General features: G+C 36.9%; 1 protein-coding gene and 1 long non-coding RNA gene across 2 annotated transcripts; both read left to right on the top strand.

The window, feature by feature from the left end:
- Window positions 1-2,077: 2,077 nt before the first annotated feature.
- LOC135802803 (uncharacterized) lies at window positions 2,078-3,405 on the top strand. The gene is made up of 2 exons (XM_065316432.1): window positions 2,078-2,658; window positions 2,747-3,405. The coding sequence occupies exons 1-2, from the start codon at window positions 2,260-2,262 to the stop codon at window positions 3,347-3,349; spliced, it is 1,002 nt and encodes a 333-aa protein (XP_065172504.1). The 5' UTR covers window positions 2,078-2,259; the 3' UTR covers window positions 3,350-3,405.
- A 3,752-nt stretch (window positions 3,406-7,157) lies between these two features.
- On the top strand, window positions 7,158-15,234 carry LOC135802802 (uncharacterized). The gene is made up of 2 exons (XR_010550627.1): window positions 7,158-13,226; window positions 13,293-15,234. It is a non-coding gene; the product is annotated as an uncharacterized lncRNA (long non-coding RNA).
- The last annotated feature ends 7,727 nt before the right edge of the window (window positions 15,235-22,961 follow it).

Raw genomic sequence — 22,961 nt, 5'->3', positions numbered from 1 at the left:
TTTATTTAATGAAATAAAAACGCTAGATCAACCACCTGTCCTTTACACAGATAGCGCAAGTGCGGTGAAGTTGGCGCGTAATCCGGAATTCCACAAAAGAAGCAAGCATATTGAAGTCACTTCATCCGCGAAAAGTTAAATTCTGGTCTCATCCAGATTGAACATGTGCCAGGAGAGGAGCAGGTTGGGGATATCTTAACCAAACCGCTTCCGAAACCAAGGTTTTTAAAACTTCGTGCTTTGATGGAATTAGACCGTGCTTAGACAGAAATATAGTGTTATTAGAGGAAGTGTTGTGAATAAATTCCACCATATTTTTAAATGTATGTATGTTGGTAGCACTTGTTAGGGACAAGTAACCGCCCTTCTTGCACCCTTGTAGGATGACGGATGCTGCTGCCCTGTACTCGTTAAGCCGTCTTAGCGTAAGCACATCAAGTTTATATTGTATACACATTAAAGTTTCTTTTCAATATATGTTATTTCCTGTAACATCTTATTCGTTTTCATTTCTTGTGTAATAATAAACAGTCGATTAATTGAATAACATCAACAGAAATTAAAAGCAAGATCAATAATCAACGGCAATAATCAACAAGCTCATTTTACGCAAACTGCGAATTTAAACTCCAATCAGTCCGGGGCGAGTGTCACGCACTCGGACAATTAGATATTTTAACCTTCGACACTTCTAGCAGACCACAGCACCAAATTAATTTAGCAGACAGAAATAATTTATCTTTTATCGTGCTACCATACTTAACCGCTTATAATGAAATTATCCAATTTAAATTCTTGGTAGACACAGGTGCTAACGTCTCTATTATTTCAAGCGATAAAATCCGTCAAACGTCTCTAAAGCCAAACAACGAAGAAATCATTTTAATAAATGGGATATCTCCGGATAAACCCATCGAATCAATCGGGACCGTCGATTTCATTTCCAATATCAAGCAAACAAAGCTCTCAATTAAATTTCATGTGGTTAGCAGTCACACCAACATCCCTTGCGATGGATTGATTGATAATGACTTCCTTCGTTTGCAGAAAGCACACATCGATTATAAAGAATGTAATATTAGGTTGAAAGAATTACCTAATCTTGTATGCGAGTTTTACATGTTTCGCCCTGTGAGCATCATCAGAAACTGATTAGATTTGCGTTCTAGGGGTGTTTTGTGTGTCAAGTGTTTGTGTTGTGTCTCCCGGAGAGTCTAACGCAGTTTCCACCCTCAGCGACAATATTTTGTTAGACGATGAAGAAGATACTTTTCTTGGTGTACCGTATCGGGAAGCGGTTGGCTGCCTTATGTTCATATTCATTGTCGCGAGACCTGACATAAGCTACGCTGTTAGTGCAGCCTCTCAATTTCTTGAGAAAACACAAACTTCGCATTGGAGTGCGGCTAAAAGGATTTTTAGGTATCTCCGTGAATAGGTCTGTGATCGCTCGTGCACCATTCTGCGTCTTCAACCACCCACGAGTGGGTATCGTTCAATGCTAAAGCACTCACGAATATTACGTCTATATTTGATTGGCCATTCATTCAAAACATAGTAGTTGTGTTCTTGGATGAGATTTTCAACCAGTGACCCGGCATGACACAACGTGTCACAAAGACTATAAGACTTTCTCATCTCGGAGCTTTTTCATAATATTGAAGTCGCCCTTGGCTCCGGCACCCACTAGCGGCGAAGTCCGGAACGCCTACAACATCCGCGACCTACAACCCCCAACGGAAGAGGCCGCACCTCAAGCCGCCGAGCCACGAGCACCGCCGACTAGACCGCACTAAGGGTGCTCAGCAAAGAATGCTGGGTGACTCGCGGCGCTTGACCACCAGCATCGCTCAACGCCGTACGCGTCTCTCGACCTTCGACGTCCGAGCATCTTCTTTAATAAATTACGTTAATCGTTAATAAAATACAACCTACGCATCAATATATGCTAATTTTGTAACATAGTGATGGCGGTTGTCACCGAACTGCCAAATGCTCACGAGGACGTAGGAGTTTCCCACGTGATCAATACGGAAAGTGGTAGCGTTTGCCAACTCGTAGTCACCTACGTAGCCAACCTTGCTTATATATTGCTTTCGAGCAATCTGATAGCTTAGGCAGGCTATCGTGTTTTTAACATTGTGCGAGTGTGTTCAGCCTACTGCCTTGCACGCTCCACATTTTGCTGGCCCTTCAAGGGCCTGTCCATTACACCATCTCACCATCTGTGCAAACATTCCTCTTCCACAGCTTCTACTCATGCTGTGGACCTTAATATGCTTGCGACTCTCGACAATTTCAAGGAAATTATGCGAGATGAAGAATTTTACAAATGCACCTGGCAGAAGCGCGTTCAACCGTGTTGAGAGAAGAAGGGCACCTTTAAGCCGGGAATTATCTGGACTTATACTTCCGCATGATTCTTATGGAAATCATTTGGATGAACAAGGAAGAACAAAAGATCATGATCTTGAAAAAAAGAACTTTCAGAAGGCTGCAGAAGTTCTCTCAGAAGTATGGAAGAAAATGGTTATCGACGGCCATGACGTTGTAGCAGAGTATGTAGAGCCCGATGACAAGGCTGAAAGCTTTGTTCCAGACCTGCCTTCTCCACAGTGGTGTAGCGAGCATGTGCGAGAGAGCCAGTATTTGCTTCAGGTACATTAGTAATCTCACATATTATTTTATCATTTGTTCTTTTATCTCATACGACAATATGATTAAGATATCTTAATATTATTACCAGGTGTTGAAGTGTGATGGCCGCGCTTGCTGTGGACATGTGCGGAGTTCTCTTCGATCCATTTTGCCGGAATGCTTCATGATATCTCCTTACCCAATTTTGCAGTCGTCTAGTGGCCTGTGTATACTAAAGCCTCAAGAGCATGATGGCAAAACGATTGCTACATTTCTTTTGCGTCTGTCTCTTGGAATCTCCCCAACGCATAATGGCTTTAACAAAATGCCCTATGATCTGTATTGCCCTAGTCTGCAAAAGGATCGTCAGCAACTTTTGGAAAGGACGTGTCAGTGGTGTGGTTTGTATTTCTGTACAAAGAAGAAAGTCAAAGAACACGTAAATTCATGTCACAAGCAGTGTAGAAATATTAATAATAGTGTAGAGATGCACAATGTTCATCCTTCACGCATTCTCACGCGACGATCGAACGCCAGATCGAGAGAAATTCTCTGCGTTGTGCCTGAAAATGATGACACCGAGTGGCTCGATGAAAGCGAAGTGGATTTTCAACAAAACACAGCGCCAACAACTGACCTGCAAGATGCCTATCCAGTTGTTAGTGTTGAAGAAAGTCTTGCAAATCCGTGGTCCGAGGACAATATATATTAAATATGTTCATGGACTAGTGTAATACTGTGTAATAGTGTATATATAATATAGTGTAATTTATGAATTAAATAAATGATAGTTTTTATCTGTATTTAAAGATAATAATATTATCTTATAATGTAGCATAGCGTACATTCATTTTTAATTATTTTTTTTATTAATGTTTTCAATTTCAATTTTTATTATATACGTTGCTATATTTCTTTTGTGTATAAAGTTAGCAATAGTGAACAGGGCGAGAAGTCGGTCAGACAGTCCCGGCAATTATGACAATAATAGGTAGAAATATATCAATAGCCTTTTGGCAAGCGTTTCTTGCCCAGACTAAACAAAGGCAATATACTAAATATTTTATTGAGGGTAGAACAGACAACAAAGGGACACTCTGTTCTTACTTAGACTAAACGGACTTTATACAATTGGGTGCGGGACCCGAGGTGTCCTCACGTCACATTACATTCCGCATCAGATATAAAAGGGACACCTCTGGTTCCGAGGAGCAGTTCTTGTTATTAACTCACTAAGTGTACTTGGGTAAAATTTTGCATTCAATAATAAATATTGTTGAATTATATAATTTGTGTCTTACGTCTCTTTGAACTAATTTTGCTAAAACGATTCGCACACTAAAATAATAATTGTAAAAATTTTATTATTCTTTGTAGGGACTAAATGAAAAAATGTCATTAATGGACAGCCCCTTGGCGGTTTGGGCACTTTATGCGTTTGTGCGCAGTGCACACAAACCTCTTTTTCGGAACGGTTGGGTGTCCGTGGATAATGTGACCGTTGCATTTGACCTGGGCTCCTCGCTCCCTTCTTTCTCTGCCGCCAGTAGATTTACCTTCTTGCTCCGGGTCAATCTTGGGCAGTCTCTTCCTGGCCTCGTCCGCATCTCCCCCATATTCCGCGACGATGAGGATTGCCGCTTCTTCTTCCTTCCTCACCGACGCAGCTATCTTGGAGATCGCGACCGATCTCCCTTGAGGAAGCCCAACCTTTCACGGGCCCAGCTGCCGTCTTGGCAATTGCCTCCAAACCCGTGAGCCTGTCGGACAGCCTACAGGTCTGTTTAGTCCAACTCACGGGGGACGTTTCGCCTGCGGATGTCGCCATCCTTAGGCCCCACGCAACCGCTTGGGCTTGCGGTCACGTGAAATAGATTTGACACACGTAGAACAACCGCATTATCGGGAAGCGATCCGCCATATTATCAAAAGTTACAAGCCGGAAAAGACGCGAGACGTAGGGATAACCGCGAAAATTGTATTAAAAATGCGAGTCCTATAGTTATAGTTAGGAAAAAAAGACGCTATAACCTGTGTCGATTTCCACGAGCTTAACGAATCCATTGAATATCTGCATTTTTCAATACCTTTGTATTTCTCAAAGTTATATTTGAATAATGGATTTTTCTATGTTTCGTTAGATGAGGAGAGAAGTAAATATACCTCTTTTGTTACGCCGACGGGACAGTACGAATTTATTAAATTACCATTTGGTTTAAAAATCTCACCAGTAGTCTTTCAAAAGTATATAACTACAATTTTCAAAGAGTTTATTGAGAAGGGAATTCTTATTCGTCAGACTATAAAACTAAGGCGGTTCAAAATTTTCCCAAGCCGACGTCGGTCAAAAAAATTCAAAGCTTTTTGGGCCTTACGGGGTATTTTCGAAAATTTATTAGGGGTTACGCGAAGATAGCCAAGCCGTTGACAGACCTCTTGAAGAGAGATATGAAGTTTTATTTTGGGGAACAAGAGACAGAAGCATTTGAAACTTTGAAAGCAGTACTTACCGATGAGCCCGTACTTAAACTATACTGACTGGGATCAGAGACTGAATTACATTTTGAAGCGATTTCCGTTTAAATCCCTTACCGAGCATTACATTTGTTACTGAGAGTGAGGACGGGCTAATTGCACGTCTAAACACAAGAAAAGGACAATGAGGTCAGTAAACTTTTAGGTGCCGAAGCGTGCAGTCAGGGAGAGGGATATATTATTAGGAACAATATTTAATACAAATGTTGTAAAGACGATTTACCGATAGTTGTAAGTAGTCCGGCAGGCACATGAGCGTGGGCATTTTGGTGTCATAAAGACTGAAGCTATTGTAAAACAAGATTTTTGGTTTAAGGGGCTGCGAGAGAAAGTCGAGCATGTCATAGCAAACTGTCTTATTTGCATCTTAGCTGAGCGTAAGTTAGGTAGACAGGAAGGGTACTTAAACCCACTGGACAAACGAGATGCACCGCTGGATACCTTCCACGTTGACTCTGTGAGCCCCAAGACAGCCATAAAGAAAAAATACACGCATATTTTTCTAATTGTCGACGCTTTTACAACATTTACGTGGCTTTATCCTACGAAATCAACGGATACTGCAGAAGTCTGGAATCGTATGAAGAAGCTAGCTGCTGGGTTTGAAAATCCTCCAAGCATCGTTTCTGATCGGGGAACGGCGTTCACATCCAATGCTTTCCAAGAATATTGTGTGGAAGAGCACATTAAGCATTTGCTAATTACAACAGGGCAGGTGAAGAAAGTCAATGGGCACTTATACCATTGTTGACAAAATTCACTGCTCCGAATGTGGATGAATGGTACCAGCATGTCGATAAGGTACATACGTTTTTGAATGTGACGATAAACAAGATCACGAGAAAGTCTCCATTTCAATTAGTTGTTCGGGAGGGGCTCGCATCAAAGAAGGTCTACAGATGAAGAAGCTTATCGACGAAGAATGGACAGAGCAGTTTGAAGAACAACGGTGTGAGCTACGTAAAGAAGCCAAAAGGAAGATTGCAGAAAGGGAAGAACAAAACAAGAAGACTTTTAATAAAGTAAGAAAAATGGCCACACAATACCAGACGGGAGATTTGGTGGCCATAAAAAGGACACAGTTCGGCACCGGCTTGAAACTCAAGGGAAAATTCTTGGGCCCGGGCTATATATTGCGAGCGTTACGAAATTATTGTTGTGGTACAGAAAGAAAGAGAGCATGAAGGGCCCAGGAAAACTTCCACAACTACTGACTTTATGAAGACTTTATGTCAACGGTAGAGATGATATTTCATTAAATATTGTTCAAACTGCAAAACAAATACTCATTTTACTAACGACTGTCGATATAGAGGAAACAAGCCATTAACCGGAAAATTCTGTCGTTACTATAAGAAAGATGGCCACGAGATTGACGAGTGTCGTAAACGTCAATATAATAACCAAAGAAATCAAAACAAACCTCAAAACTCAAACCAATCAATACCATCAACAAAATTCAGGCCCATCAAATAATCGTTTAAACCATAGACCAATTAATCAGACCACCGAAATATCACAAAGCAAAGATGTCTCTAATGAACTACCAATGGAGTGTCTCGTCATCGAGAATAACCATAAAAACCGATGCGTTCTAAATCTACTACACGAAGATAAATACGGAAAAAAATTCTATTTCTCACTTCTAATCGACACTGGCGCAGCAATATCTATAATTAAACCCGAAAAACTTAAATTAACCAATCTCACTTTTAATCCCAACGAGAAAACTGAAATATTGGGTATCAGCAAACACGCAGCAATGCAAACAACGGGAACTTTTACATTGAAATCAAAAATACAATAACACCCATCAAGTTTAATATAATCAAAGCGGAACTTAACTTCGAATTTGACGGAATAATCCGTATGGATTTTTTGAAATTACATAATGCTATAATAAACATAAAAGATCAATATGTCCAATTAGAAAATTTCGGAATAGACAAAATAATAAAAATTAAATTAGAACCAGCATCAGAAAAATGTATTGCACTGCCACCTGTCACGAAACAGCGATTCAAATTAACCTGATCACAGAAAGCGTATGTCCAAAAATTAAAGAAGGCATTTATGTCGCAAATGCCATAGAACTTGAACCATTTGAATCACACACAGAATCACAAATTTTTCATTTCAACGTACATTTACCACGTATAAATAGAACAGAAGCTGTCCTAAACAACCTAAGACTAGAACATTTGAACCGGGAAGAAAAACACACAATTGCAGACATTTGCAATGAATTTAACGAGATTCTCTGCCTACCTAATGACGTGCGAACTCACACAAATGCGGTACATCATAAAATTATCACAGAATTAAACAAGCCCAAAACAACAAAAATTTATAGATTTCCGAAAATTCACGAGCATGAAGTAAACAGGCAAATTAACGAATTATTAAATCAAAATATCGTCCAACAGTCATCAAGTCCATACAATAGTCCATTATGGGTTGTACTCAAAAAGTCACAAATAAATAAAAAAAATCAACACAAGTGCTGGAATTTCATATCAGGATATGGCCCATAATTCACAAATTTAGACAAGTTGGAAAACAACCTACATATAATCGAAACATTACTTAATGAATTAAAAGCAATTTGCGTGAAAAACCCAACAAATTACTGCAATCCAGCAGAGAACCTTATAGAGAGCAAAGTACCCCAACTTGCAAGTAAAGTTATAGCTATAAGGGATTTAGTAAGCCACGCAACGAATACCAGAAACAAACGGGGACTTTTAAACGCCGGATCTGATATCCTAAAATACCTAATAGGAACACCAAGCGCGGACGACGCTCAATATTACCAATCCTCAATCAAGGAACTAACAAATCAAAACCACAACTCTGACTTATTATTACAACACCAAATACATGTCATGTAAAGCGCAATAGATAGTTATAACAAATCAGCCGTAGAAATCAATCAGAAAGCAAAGCAGCTCAATAGAAACCTTATGGTAACCGGTAACTTAACATCCACAATAAACGGTTTCATGAATCGAACTAGAATCGACATTTGGATGAGCGATCGGGCAATGCTGATAACTATCCCAATTAAAATTTTACTCAAACTCCAAATTACCCTTCCCCAATACCCGCAAAAATTCATTAGCATGTTCAACCATACATGCTAATTGATGCAGCAAGTAACAAATACAGCATGCTGGAGGATTTTTCTATCTGTAAGACATTTCATGGCATTGAAACCATCTGCGAATGCCATACATTATACTCCGTACTGCAAAGTAATACCACAAGATCCAGCAACATCACGAGTTCCGGAAACCAACGTGCCTTCGGGACGAAGGGAATTCTTTTTATAAGGGGGGATGAGTGTTATGACCGTTGTCCCACCAATAATATTTGTATATTAAATTTGCGTACGACATGTTAAGTTTCCAAATGATGTATTCTTCCTTTATCATATTTGCCTCTGCTAATCGGATGTACTAAGGCTTCAATCATTAGCAGACGTACGTCATTACTTGGACTCTTGTACATGACGTATCAGAGATAAACATATTGAATAGGAGCAAATAGAAATCAGTATCTAACCAAATTTCTTGTGTAACATTAACTGAGCAGCAAGTCTGTGTAACCGAAGTCGCAACGTCGACTAGGCCACAACAGGTGACATGCAATCCAGACGATCAACAACAGGTTTTGCTTTCCTGGCAAATAACAACATCATCAGCTGGAGGACACAACTTCAGAGAAGTGTAACCTGTTCCATAGCGGAAGCAGAATTTATTGCCGCATCAGAAGCAACAAAAGAAGCAATGTGGATCAAGCAACTATGCAGTGAATTAAAGAAACCAATCAGTGCCATTAATTTATTCATTGACAATCAAAGTGCTATAAAGTTAATTAAGGATCCTGAATATCATCACATAACGAAGCACATAGATAATAGATATAACTTTGTTAGAAAAAAATGATGAGAATGATTAGAGAAAATGATGTAGATTATGTAAACACCAAGCAACAAGCAGCTGATATATTGACAAAACACTTACCTTACGATACATTTTCTAAATTACGTAATTTAGTCGGTTTTAATGATTTCAGTAAATCAGAAAATGTGTATCAGTAAAGAAAAGAAATATCAATTCGATTACTCATTTCTGACATACCTATGTTAAATCGTAATGTTTTTTTACTACTATGGTTTGGTCTTATTTTAGAATGTCTGTATTTTTTTGTATCATGTGTTAAATGACACATATTGTAACCATTGTAAACAAGTAACGCTTAAGCGAGTGTTAAGTTGTAAGAGTTACTTCAACTGAGTATGTATGCAACCAGATGTACCCCTCCAGAAGTGCAACCCTCGAATGCTGCAGTGCGTGCGTAGCCTTAGTTGAGAGTGCATCTCTTCCTGTGTTTTGAATATACAGTTAACATTTGCAGCATCAATTAATATTACAATCCTCGCTTCCTCGCGCAATCCTAATTACAAAGAGGATTGATAAAGCAATAATGAACCATATAATCGTTGATATGCTCCACACGCAGTTCACAAATATCGGGTAAAATTTGAAAAATATTTTAGAACATCGCTGATAGCAACATTTATAAAATAATGCAATCTAAAGTAAGGACTTCAATTTTAAGAAGCGAGTGGGTGAGTGCTACCACCGATATCTGGACTAATGCATGTATAACACGTTCACTTCTTAGTTTTACTGCTCATTTTATCCTTAATCGTCAACTGGAACAAGATCATACCAGTCAATATGTTGAGCAAAAATTTACAGAAATGATGAATCAATAGACTTAAAACTACAAAAACAACCAAAAACTATGTGTATAATGGTCCTCACAACCGCATTGCTCAACTTGTCAACGCCCTGCATAACAAGGTTGATTTCTACAGTGGCTCGCTTGGTGCTTTCATTCCAGAGGCTAGATCACGTCTACTACAATTCCCCTAATTTTGGCTTAAAGTCATTCTCAAAACTATTTTCTTTTAAGTTCTCTTTGTTCTTTCCCCCCTCATATTTACTTTGCAATATAGTATCTAATCTAATTGTATAATGCCGATTGGCGTAGGAATATTTTTAAATAAATAAATAAATACAAACAGCAAGATTTTTCTGGTCCTACGTGGCCATGTAGCAAAAATTGCGCGATGCATAATCACTATGAATTTATAGGTTATGTGACATACACAATACACATGGTGATAAAACTAGCACTATTTTCTGACGAAGTAAGGACTTGTTAAAAAATGCAGAAAAATCATAAGCCATTTCCACTATAGTGAGACAGCAACCAGGAAATTGATTGAGTATCAAAAACAATGTGGACTGTAAGAACATGCTGTGGGGCAAGATGTTGATGTGAGGTAAAACAGCACATACGTGCGTGATATTGCCAAGACTTTTAAAGCAAAAAAAAGCAGTCAACTTGTACAGTGTTGGGCATGTTAAGTTTCATGTTATTCTCTCGAAGGAATGGGAAGTGATAAAGAACATTATAGCAGTTTTAAATTTTGTTTTATGAAGTCACACTTCCTTTATCAATTAGTGATGCATGCATATCAATAGTAATACCTTTGATATCATTATTAAACCACAAATTACAAGTTCGATGTGAAAATGATGACGAGATGATGACAAACATGAAAAACTCACTATACGAGTATTTGAACGTCATCCTTCGTTGATGGTTGCTTCAATGCTTGACCCAAAATTAAACCGTAAATACAAATAGAAATACAATTAAGATTGTATATATGCGGTCCGAGTCATAAAAGCATATAATTGTCTTCACAGCAGACATTGAGAAGATATACCTACAAATCACAGTGGCTAAGGCACATCAACGGTACCAAAAAAATTTATGGAGATTCGACTCAAACGACCTCATCGACGAGTTAGAACTGACAACGGTTACATACGGAACGGCGGCCGCACCTTACTCGAATCAGCAAGCGACGAAACAGCAACAAAAATAAAGGAATCTAAGTCCAAATCAAAAATTTATGTGATACCTATAATATTCTTGCTGCTAACATTCATCAAATCAGCATCCACTTAATACACAATAGAAAATGTAACGTCTGGAATCTTTGAAGAACATTTGGGAATCTCACAAATCACAAGAGGAGAATTTTTAATGCAGGTGATGTTTGACATTGAGAAAATCAAGCACAACATTCAATCAGCTCAAGAAATTGATGAAAAGTTTCTACTAATATGCAACATAACGACAAATAAGAAGAGTTTAGATTGTAATGCACTGTACACATCAAGTGATGAACACGATAGCATCCAAAAGAGTGGCAAAAGAGCATAATGCTCACATCATCAATATGTATCAGCAAGGACTCAATTATATCAACGAAGTCGCTGAGCACCATCAGCAGACAGGATGTTCGCCACCACCAAACAGCTTCACCATGAAGCCTTCATATAACACCTCTTCGGCGCCGGCCCCCAGCATGTTTGCACCGCAAACAGAAAAGCGGCAGACACATTAGTGATGTTTTCGAACTTGGAATTTTGTGTTGTACGTATTTAGTGCCGATAGTGCGTCGCCTCGGATGTGGACAATAAAGACATTAAGCTGTACAGTGGTGCAATATCAACAGTAATATCATAATATGTACACCAAAAATCTTAATATTAGAAATAGATAGTAAACATATTTACAGATGAGCAAGGGTCCGTCATGTCATAAATTGACCCTTGGGCTACCGATTAGATATCGCTAGAATTAAATTATACAAATAAGATTGTAAAAGCGGTCGGCACCTAAGTGTCACTCCGTTGCGCATGGTAATTAAGCTATCGCTTAAGAAATTTTTTTGTATGTAAGGAAAAATTTTTCGAGCAATCTCAAGTTCATCAGAGGAATTTGATGTGTATCAGCCTCGAAATACCGGTATTTCATACTAAATTCGTAAGTAGAAATAGCTGACAGTGCACCACTAAAGGTGAAGAAGAAGACATCTAGGGATCAGCAATTCAAGCAAAGCTGAACGGCCAAGACGAGAATAGACAAACTGAGAAAAAGATGATGAATGAGAAAGAGAGAGAGAGAGAGTGATAGGCGACGCATAGTCCGCCAACACATCTGTTACATAATGAGTAACTGTCGGATAATGCACACACAATCAAGAGTTGACTAATTACGTGTTCATTAGGAGTTCACAGTAATATTAATCTACAATTAATATTTCAAAAATATCTCTGACTGCTTTGCAGTATTACATTTAATTTTTGATTAGTTTTTAATGCATTAATGTAGTCACTGAATTCCATTTTTGGATTTAATATTTATATCGTTTTGTGATACATTTTTTAGGTTTAGTTTAGGTTGTAAGGTTTTTTAACGGATTCCCTGGTATTGTATTTAAATTAATTCGTTGTCACATGTGGTGATAGCTGTGGTGATAGTTGCTGCACGTTTTGGTTATGTTTTGCCTAACTGGCATGGCTTCGTTTAGTTTATGACAATTTATAATATTATAATTTATATTGTGTTTCATCTTAAAGGGTTATTTTATTGAGAATATTTCACTGGTACATCAGCCGTTTCTTTATTCCTTCACAAGAGATTGATGCACCCTAACCAACAAACAGCGACAAATTGCCGACGTACCATACATAAACTAGACTAGCGATGGTCGACTGAAGTAAGTAACTCGAGTTAACTCGAGTTGGGCGTAACTAGAACCCACACGAATTGAATTCCGAATGGAACCGACATGGAGCGAAGTTTGCCGATCATTTGTGTGAGACTTATGTTCATTCATCAGTCTTTGATTCATTCATTCATTGATTTATTCATAACAAACAAGTGTCACATATGTAGATTTGAGGTTAACTTTAACACCTTGACACCGGCTCAATATTTCTTTGGCTGGTCCATCTAGCAGCGCTTGTCTATTTTTCAAATTGTGTAAATCACAGCTCGAGCACAGCAACTGGCACGACTAATACCGTTAGCGAACGCATATTTTACAAGTCATCGCGCTGTGTGTAACTTCGTATCTACATCTGAATTATTGCTGAATATTGCCGATATCTTGTTTATTGGTAAGTACTATTTTCTTTATTTATTGTGCATATATGTAATTCATAAAATATTTTTATGTTCAATAGAACGAAAACGAAATGCGGATGCTAACTGATAGCGAAAGTTCTTCCGATGAGTCGATCATTTTGAAGAAAAGGGTGCCAAAGCCGCGGTCATCTTCCTACGAAAACTTATTTACGGATTCTGAATCTAAAGGCTCATCTAAAAAACGTCAACATTGAAGATGAAATTTGGGGGCCCGTTACAGAAACAGGCAATAACGTTATAAATCCTGGTTTGAATGAACAGTTATTTGTAGATGTGGATTGCAATGATCCATATTTGCTGTACAAGCTATTTATAAACGATAGCATTTTGCATCTTATGGTTGATGCAATGAACAGATATTGAACCCAGAGACGAAATTAAATGAAAGAAGATGCAGTAACTAGTACCAGCACTGAAAAACACAACTTGGAATGGACAGCAGTAAGTTATGACAAGATATAAAAGTTTCTAGCAAATTTGCTAATAATGGGAATTCCATGCTTTCCTGAAATTAGGATGTATTGGTTCAAAACTAAAATGTACACCAATCTAAAAATTAAAGAAATTATGAAGCGAGATCGCTTTCTTGGCATACTAAATTATCTACATTTTAGTGATAATAACACGGAAAACCAGCTGAACGAATTTTTTAATACTTTTGTTGAACTAAAAACAAAGTTCAACGGTTATTATTATTCCAGGATCAGAGGTTGTGATTGATGAGTCGATCATTGCTTGGCGAGGACGGCTTTGGTTTCGGCAATACCTTCACGGCAAACGACATAAATTTGGAATGAAATTATACACACTATGTTTTCCGAACGGGTACACTTACAGTATAGTAGTATATGCCGGGTAAAATGAAGAAATGGCTAAGGTGGGTCATTCTCACACGGACAGTTTTTACCCCAGCGTCCCATTAGCCGAGGAATTGCTTCGGAAAAATACTTACTCTTGTGGTACCGTCAAAAGAAATAGAAAGTTTTTGTCAGGGAAAGTCAAAGCAAAACAAAAAGGCGGTGAAATGTTTTGTGTACAAAATAAACAAGAAGTAAAATTTTTGGAATGGACCGACACAAGAGCGGTGTACCAGCTCATTCCCATTCCTGCAAATTATGCGAAGATCCAAAGGAAAACTAAAACCTGACGCATTTAAAGATTATAATCAAGCAAAACAAGGAGTGGACTTATCAGATCAACTTACATCTTATTATAGTGCACTCCGAAAAACAATAATGTAGTATAAAAAGATTGTAATTGAAATAATTTGTGGCACAGCCATTATAAATGCGTGGTACATCACAAAAAATGGGGAACAAAAGAAACTAAATTTACTCAAATTGCGAGAGATCGTAATAGATGGACTCCTTAGTTTACCTGATCAATTACAGGAGGTGCCAAAGGGAGAAAAGCATTATTTAGAAAAATACTCGGACACTGCAAGAACAGCAAGGAAGCTTTGCCGCGAATGCTATAAACATTTAAATGCCAAGGGGGGAAGAAAGTTTCGTTTCAAAAATCGAAGCGAATTATAACATTTTGTTCAGGTTGCAGCGATAAACCCCCTTTGTGCTTTTCTTGCTTCAAATTACTACATAAGTGAATATTGTATGCATATTGTACAGTAGAGTCCGTTTATAATGACATCGAAAGGAATTGACAAACACGTCATAATAAGCGGACGTCATACAAAGCGTTTTGTGAAATGAAAAATCTTTTTTATGTAAATATGTACATCATATGTACTTTAATATGTATTTTAATCCAAAAACATAGTAATTACATATAATTATATTATGCGCATCTCGCCTTATCTTCTAAGTTGTAGAGTCAGCATTCTTCGCGACTACTTATGGCGCGCGTTGCAAAGCAGCGTCACTTATTATTAGCAGCTCGACTAAATAAGTCAAGTAGTATAAGACATTTGTCAAATTATAATTAAAAACTCAAGTAACAATAAACGTTTTATTTTTAAACTCATCCGAGTGTTCAATATAATTATATGTATACATACCTATTAAATAAAAACAAAATTGCACGTAATCAGCACATTATAACACATACAAGTGTATATTTTACTGTAAGTAATCTGTAATTTTTGTCTGCTTCCGTTTATTTATTGTAAAAACATTCTCTAATACTATTGTGTATAGAAGACATTGCTATGGTCAAATTATCATTTTTAATATTACTGTGAACAAATCGTGATAATAATTCTGCAGCTTTTAATGCCTCCTCTGCGGTAGGTAATGGTGCTTCCTCGACTTCCTCTTCCCCATCACTTTCGAGTTGTTCCTTAGCACTAATGTTCTGTACGATATTTTCATCGGTGGGTTCTTCAAATGTGAGGAGAGCGCTATCGATGTAAACATAATCTTCCCAAATTTCTGGTGCTGCTAAAGAATCTGAATTTAGGTTTCGTGACCACAAAGATAAAGGAATGTCATCTTCTACATCGAATTCATGTTCTAAACAGTCGTGACTTTCAATGAATCCTGCATGTTTGAAACAGTTGTGAATGGTACTTTGTGACATTTTATTCCAGGCATCATTAACCATCAGAATTGCATCTAGCACCGTTATTTTTGTAGAACAGTTGTTTTCATTAGCATGAAGACAATTAATTTTGAGCACAAAGTTCTTCCTAAAATTCGTTTTGATTGATCGTATTATTCCCTGCTCCACTGGCTGTAGTACTGATGTTGTATTCGACGGAAGGAAAACAAGTGTTATAGACTTTAAATCAGTAAATTTTTCTTCTTCACCAAATCACGAAGCCATTTTTCAAATAGTTCTGACGTCGTCCAAGCTTTACGATTGTTAGCATAATCGACAGGTAATGATTTGACACTTCTAAAACATCTTGGTTTTTGTGACTTTCCAATAATGAGCAATTTCTTCTTCTCTGGGTCACTCATATTCGCTGCTACCATGACAGTTATTCTATCTTTCGACAACTTACCTCCACTACAATTTTCACCTTTAAATTTTAAAGTTTTATTCGGCATTAATTTGTAAAAAAGTCCAGTTTCTTTAGCATTAAATATTTCATCATCAGAAAATTGTCTTCGTAAATTCGGCCACACAGATATCAACCAGTTTGTGGTTGAATTTTGATCAACAGACGAAGATTCACCTTCAATTTTTCCCGCCATAATGTTATGTCTAACTTTAAAACGACTGATCTAGCTTGCAGAACAATTGAAGTCGAGAATACCAAAACGCGCAGCAAAACCATTTGCCTTTTCCTGTAGCATAGGGCCAGGTATTCCTTTGTTCCTCATGTTTTTAAACCACTGTTTTAATGGTTGATCAACATTTTCTTGTCGTGATTTTCGAAGCCTCTTCGGTTTCAAAACATTTGAATTGAACGATTGCTTAATACGGTTCTTGTTTTTAAAAATCATTGAGATTGTCGAATGACCCACGCCAAATTCCTTTGCTAATCTGCATATTATTGCACTTTTCTCCTCAATTGTAAATGCTTTACGTCGTTGAGATGACATTTTTTTCACAGTAACAAACGAAAAGTAATGTGTGACTTTCAAGCGTCAATTACTCACTGAGATTCAAAAGAAAAACGAGCCACGAGCCACGTGGCAAACGTTGTCGGGAATCAACGAACATTGTAAAGAATCATGTCGGTTATTATAACCGGACATAATCTATTAAAAATGGGTCATAATAAGCGACATGTCACTGTAAGGGAAGTCATTATATCCGACCGTAGTGTAAATATAAGCGGAGTCAGCAAGGAACATCACACCACAAAATTTCCAAGTGATATTGCTTTGTGGCCAGAAATAATAAATGAAAGTATGATAGAATATTTCATAGTTAACATTCCCCAGAACTTTGGGAATATTGAAAATTTGAAAACCGAATTTGTTGACAGAAACAGAAAATACTTTAGAAATTTTACTAATGCTAATTTCTATTGCACTAAAGTTAATGGTTCTAAAGAAATAAGAGAATGGCTAAAGTTTTCAGACACGAGCAAATGCATTTACTGTTATGTATGTAAATTATTTTCAAAATCGTCAAAACTTACAACTGGTTTCAATGATTGGAAAAATGTGAATACAGTTTTGAGAGAACACGAACATTCTGAGAGTCACGTTAGTGCAATGCTTGGTCTAAAAAGAAGATCTTCAATTGTGGGACGTGTAGTTACCGAACTTGCTAAAAAAGTGGATAAAAAGTCATTTATTGGCGCGAGATATTAAAGCGCATAATTGCAACAGTAAAATTTCTAGCTAGTGTGGGCCTTGCATTCCGAGGACATCGAGAAGATACGGAATCAAGAAGAAGGGGGAATTTCTTATCATGTATTGAATATTTGAATTATTAATAATTTATAACAGAGGTCAGAAATTATTTCGAAACTGTTGAAGAGGAGGCTAAATCCCTAACAGCTCATCATTCTTATAAAGATATGAGACAAAGAAACGAACGAAAATGATACAGCAAATATCCATATGATGAAACGAACGAAAATGATACAGCTTAACGATTTTAAAATTTTCTTTGATTTAAAATTAAGCCGTGTTGAGACTAATAATTGTGTAGAGCGATTATTGTCTACTAGCGACCCGCCCCGGCTTCGCACGGTAGCAATACTGATACTAAATACACTACAGAAAAACTGTGAACGTTGTGGTATAAAATATATAGCCTATGTGATTAAAAATCGATCCAAAGTAGTTTTGATTTATTCATTACTGCCTGTGGCCCGCAATGCTGCTAAATTTGGGAGTAAAACAATGCCGCTTTCCCTATATCATGAAGATTCTGCTATCTTTGGAATATCTAAAACCGCTACACTGGCATTTTTAATTTATTTACTTTTATATTTTTAACTCAGGGGTACAGAATGTCTTCTATAAACGTTCAACGTTCACAGTTTTCTTATTATTAGATTAACACAAATATGTTTTTCGATTGGAGGTCACTCTTTGAAAAGAGCGACATACAGTTGTCCATATGTGAAAAATAACAGTCACCAAACCCAGTTTCCCTGTAATGTGTTGAAGGTTTGACCCCTGCGATTTATTAATGGTCATTGCAAAAGATGTTCTTACCGGAAACTGTAAACGCCTAAATTGGAAAGGTAAATCCGGATGGCATCATGAGGGATTCGGGGAATCAATACATCTTCTCCGGTACCACATCCCGTGAGTATTGTGCACTCTAATATGAAAGTTTTCAATGATTTTGCCAGCAAACGCGCGCTACTGCAAAAGTTTGTAAGTGGATCTAGGCTTTTAATAAAATAACACGTCCCACTTCCTCCCTCTCAGCTCTATATCTATCCTGAGCCTGACTGAGGCGAGCCCCACGTTCTGCTGACGATTTTTCATCTCTCTTGCTGAACGTACTCTTCTGGCATTCACAGCGATATTTCTGTTTGTCTCTACGATGCCACCTTTAAAAATTGTACTACTCTCGGGAAAAGTTTGCTTAAAAGTTTTATTTCGTTTATAGCATCTTTTCCTTCTGATACTTTGTGCGGAGAGCTCCCAAGTTCCCCGTGGACCAAAAGCATATCTAGTACCTCTTCTCTATACTTTATACTGATATGCACCACAAACGCCATAATAATTCATAAACAGCGGCAGAACGAGATTCGGAAACGTCCCAGTCCCTAACGCCAATACTTTTTAATTATATTGATAACATCGTCGACTATCACAGAAATTCAAAGTGCCACAGAGAAGTCCCCGCGTAATGGCCGGTACCGCCGAAACGCTACGTCCGGCAATTTTTGGCATATAAAGGACAGACAGAGTGAAAGCGACTTTCCTTCCAAACAAAACATCAACCGATCAACTTCAATCCCATAATGCACACTGCTTTTAGTGTGAAGCATGAAGCATCGCACAAAGAGGATTTAAGGATAATCTATGCTTAGAAACCCTCAAAAATAACAGTACTTCCACTATTTGGATGCTAGCCATACATACAAACCTTCCTCTTGAATTTACCCTATCTATTAAAAAACGCACCAAACTGCTGCGTAGTTTCAGTGTGACTTAAGCTCACAAAGGACCGGAAAAGCGACTTTTATTTTATACCGTGAAAAGATATATGAAATTAAACCTCATTAATTTGGTTAAGCTTATAATTAGATATGAGATAAGACACAAATTCTAAATACTCTACTGCTTCCAAAATATTGCACGGCCAATGTATTACTTAAACAATCATTGACTGCATTCCCAACATCTAAAATTTATGTAAGCTTAAGTGATACTTCCGTGTGACACGCCTCTTTAGTCAACAACATAAGAACAAATAATTAATGCAGCCGCATGTACACACTTATATACTGATAGCACTGATAGTAGAAACATTGAAATTGAATAATTCGCGATATGGACGTTGGACTCAAATTCACAAATAAATTCTAAAAATGTAACAATATTTAATATTTTTTAAATCTTGAATGATCTTCATTAGAGATGTGCTGAGTTAGTCGACTCAAACACCTGTATTTGCTGATTACATCTGAATGTTAGGGTCTTAAAGTGACTAGTTACCCACCCAAATATTCTGCTAAAATTAATTTTATGTTTTTTGTTTATTCTATTAATGGCCGTAGTTTCATATTTTCAAGGAATTCTGAATATTTTTTCAACACGTCAACACAACTGTCTGAAATTTTATACCAATTACTTTTTTAAAAAAGGTATTATTAAGCCGACTATCTGGTACATCTCTAATGATAATATTATGTTTGTTATCTGATACAAACTCCACAAACGTTATTTTGAACTTTCACCACAAGTCACTTCACCTAAGAACCCTAAATCCAATACCTAACAAAACCCAACCAACACCAATAGAACACTTTTACAACCAAATCAGTAACGTTTATTATGCCAATTTATGTGATAAAATGATGAAACAATTCTTCACCCATGCCCTAAATGATATTTCCAGTATTTCCGTCTTTCTGCTTATATACTATCATGTGACCTAACGTTGTTGTTATAATACATGATATATTGAAACTGATGCCCTCAAAACCGCACCCCAGTACCTAAAACAATAACCACTATTTTTGTTAATGCTATATTAGTGGGTGCTACGAAATGCGAAACGCAAATAGTTTAAATTTCCGAATATACCAACAAGCACTGCACAGATATATGTTCTGAAAATTGGGGAGTAATACATTTTTGCTGTACAAAAAATAATTGTACACTAAGCGATAGGAGAAAAATTTGCAATTTTAGTCAACTCATAAACAATTCATGTTCTGATAGCTATAAATCTCTTACAAATTACAACTGTATTTTTGACAATTTTGGGCCACTAGCTGATTGTCTGCTCTAGCCAAGTTCAGTCATTATAGAGGTGGGTAGGACTTGCTGTACACCCCAACCCGCACATTTAATAATCATAAATATAAATGTTTAACAATTAATTAACAAACAAGCAAATATATAAGATAACTCAAATTGTTGTTCACAAAAGCTGATGAATATAATTAGTGAACAAAAAAGAAATTATATGCGTCTCAAAAATGCTTCAAAATATATTTTAATTAGAATAAAATTAGAATTATTGTCAGTTATTTAATTATGTACAAATATATGTGACTACACGTAGTAATACGTAACTGAACGAAGTACAATGTTGTATTATAAAGTTTCAATTTAAAAAGTTGATTAAAGCAAGTTTAAACTGCAAACCTATGAATATATAGGTGCATTTGTATTAAAATAAGTTTACTTCAATCTATAGTGCATAATATGAATTTCTTAGTGCAAAGTATGAAAACTTAAGTGCGGCTGTTCAAGTGGATTGTATTTTAACTAAAGTGCATTTAATATATCCCCATTTTTAAATAATCCGTTGCGTAGTTTCAAAGATTTAAGCATACAAAGGGACAGACAGAGAAGGCGACTTTCCTTCTCCAAACAAAATCATCAACCGATCAACTTCAACCCACACGTGCACCCATGCACACATCTGTGCTTAGGGAAGCTTCTGAAACATCACAAAGAGTAGACGGCGATAATAGAAAGCCTTTGTATTTACGACATCATATTAGAAACCTCAAAAATAACAGTACTTCTCCACTATTTAATGGATGTTATTATACATACAAACCTTCCTCTTGAATTACTCTATCTATTAAAAAAAACCGCATTAAAATCCGTTGCGTAGTTTCAAAGATTTAAGCATACAAAGGGACCGGAAAACAAGCGACTTTACTTTATACTATGTAGTGAAGTATGAAAAAGATATTGAGCCAGAATATTTCACTGATGAGTTAACTCATTTTCTAAAATACATACCAGAAGAAAATATTAGAGATCCACATGAAATGTATGCAACATTAAGTAATGGTCTAAAATCAACTTTTCCAAATATACACACAATACTGCAAATTTTCAGTTTTAAAACGAGTTAAAAACTATCGGCGCAATAGTCTTTCACAAGAGCACTTAAATGACTTCGCATTAATGTTCATAGAAAATGATATTTTTAAAAAACTAGAGTACGACAAAATTATTGAAATCTTTACCCAAGAAAAGGCAAGAAAAGTAAATTTGAAATTTGTATTGTCTTTTATTTTATTGTGGTAGTATTAGAATATATTTTTTAATTTTTTTTGTCTTTGTTATATTAATACCTGTTATAAAACGCATACTTTACAATGTTTACATAACCGTTTTTGAAAATTTTCGGATTTAGGGGCCCCAAACTTGATTTGCGCCTAGAGCCTCACTGAAGCATAATCCGCCACTGAAAAGACTACTGCCAGTTCTGTTCAACAGGTATACTACCGTTCTACTCAGTATCTCTTGTCTAAACCACTGTCTACTAGTAGAGTCCTTGCCGCCTCCATAATGGTGCGCTGTGTGTATGGCACAGACGTCTGATGAATGATTCTTCGCTTATTCAAGATACCCCTGATTGACCCGATCACAAATTCTTTCCCATCATCAGTTCTGAAAACTCTGACATAATTTCCAGTACTTTGACAAATGCAATAAATTGATTAACCTTATTCCTAAAATTCGAGTGGTCGTCTTCAGATAGTAGCAAATACCTTGAACCAATCTCGGTGGGATTTAACGGACCACATAAATCTGTATGAATGATTTCACCTGGGTTATTCGCTCTTTTTGCACTATTTGCGAACGATTCTCTATGCTGTTTTCCCTACACACACGTCTCACACATTGGATTTTCGCGCCCCGTAACATTCAAATGCATTAAGTCCAAGATCCTTCATGTCTGTTGTTGAAGTTTTGAAGACCTAGTGAACGATGCCACCATGAGATATCCTTGTTTGTGTCAGCGACCATTGTTTGCTCTGTTTCCATATTCTTGAAAACCATCTTGAATAGTTTTCCTTCTCGCACTAGTGCTTTTACCGTTTTACCTGCTTGAAATCTTACAAGCTTTTGAGTTGAATAACAACTTGGTCCTATATCTAAGACTGCCCGCATCGAGAACAACAAGTTAAACTATAAATCCGGCAGGTACAATACATTCAACAAAATACTATCATTCCAATAGCTACCGTTAAATGCTCTAACTCGAATATTTCCTTTACTTACTGCTTTGAGAAGTCTACCATCACCGATTTTCACATTTATGCTTTCGTTTCTTTCTTTAAAGCTTTTAAATATATTTCTATATTTACAAATGTGCCTAGATGCACCGTATCCATATACCAAACATTATTA

The sequence above is a fragment of the Atheta coriaria genome, unplaced genomic scaffold (assembly GCF_025399875.1).
Source record: "Atheta coriaria isolate IRGN ID8LTWV9N9 unplaced genomic scaffold, Caltech_Dcor_3.1 hic_scaffold_54_pilon, whole genome shotgun sequence".
Classification (NCBI taxonomy): Eukaryota; Metazoa; Arthropoda; class Insecta; order Coleoptera; family Staphylinidae; genus Dalotia; species Dalotia coriaria.
The sequence above is the reverse complement of the archived record's forward strand: the minus strand, read 5'-3'. Positions and strand labels throughout refer to the sequence as shown.

Bases quoted from the DNA above. Each gene is read 5' to 3' on its own strand.
- LOC135802803 (XM_065316432.1), top strand. From the start codon at position 2,260: ATGCTGTGGACCTTAATATGCTTGCGACTCTCGACAATTTCAAGGAAA. The intron at 2,659-2,746 runs GTACATTAGTAA...TATTATTACCAG, and splicing joins AGAGCCAGTATTTGCTTCAG to GTGTTGAAGTGTGATGGCCG.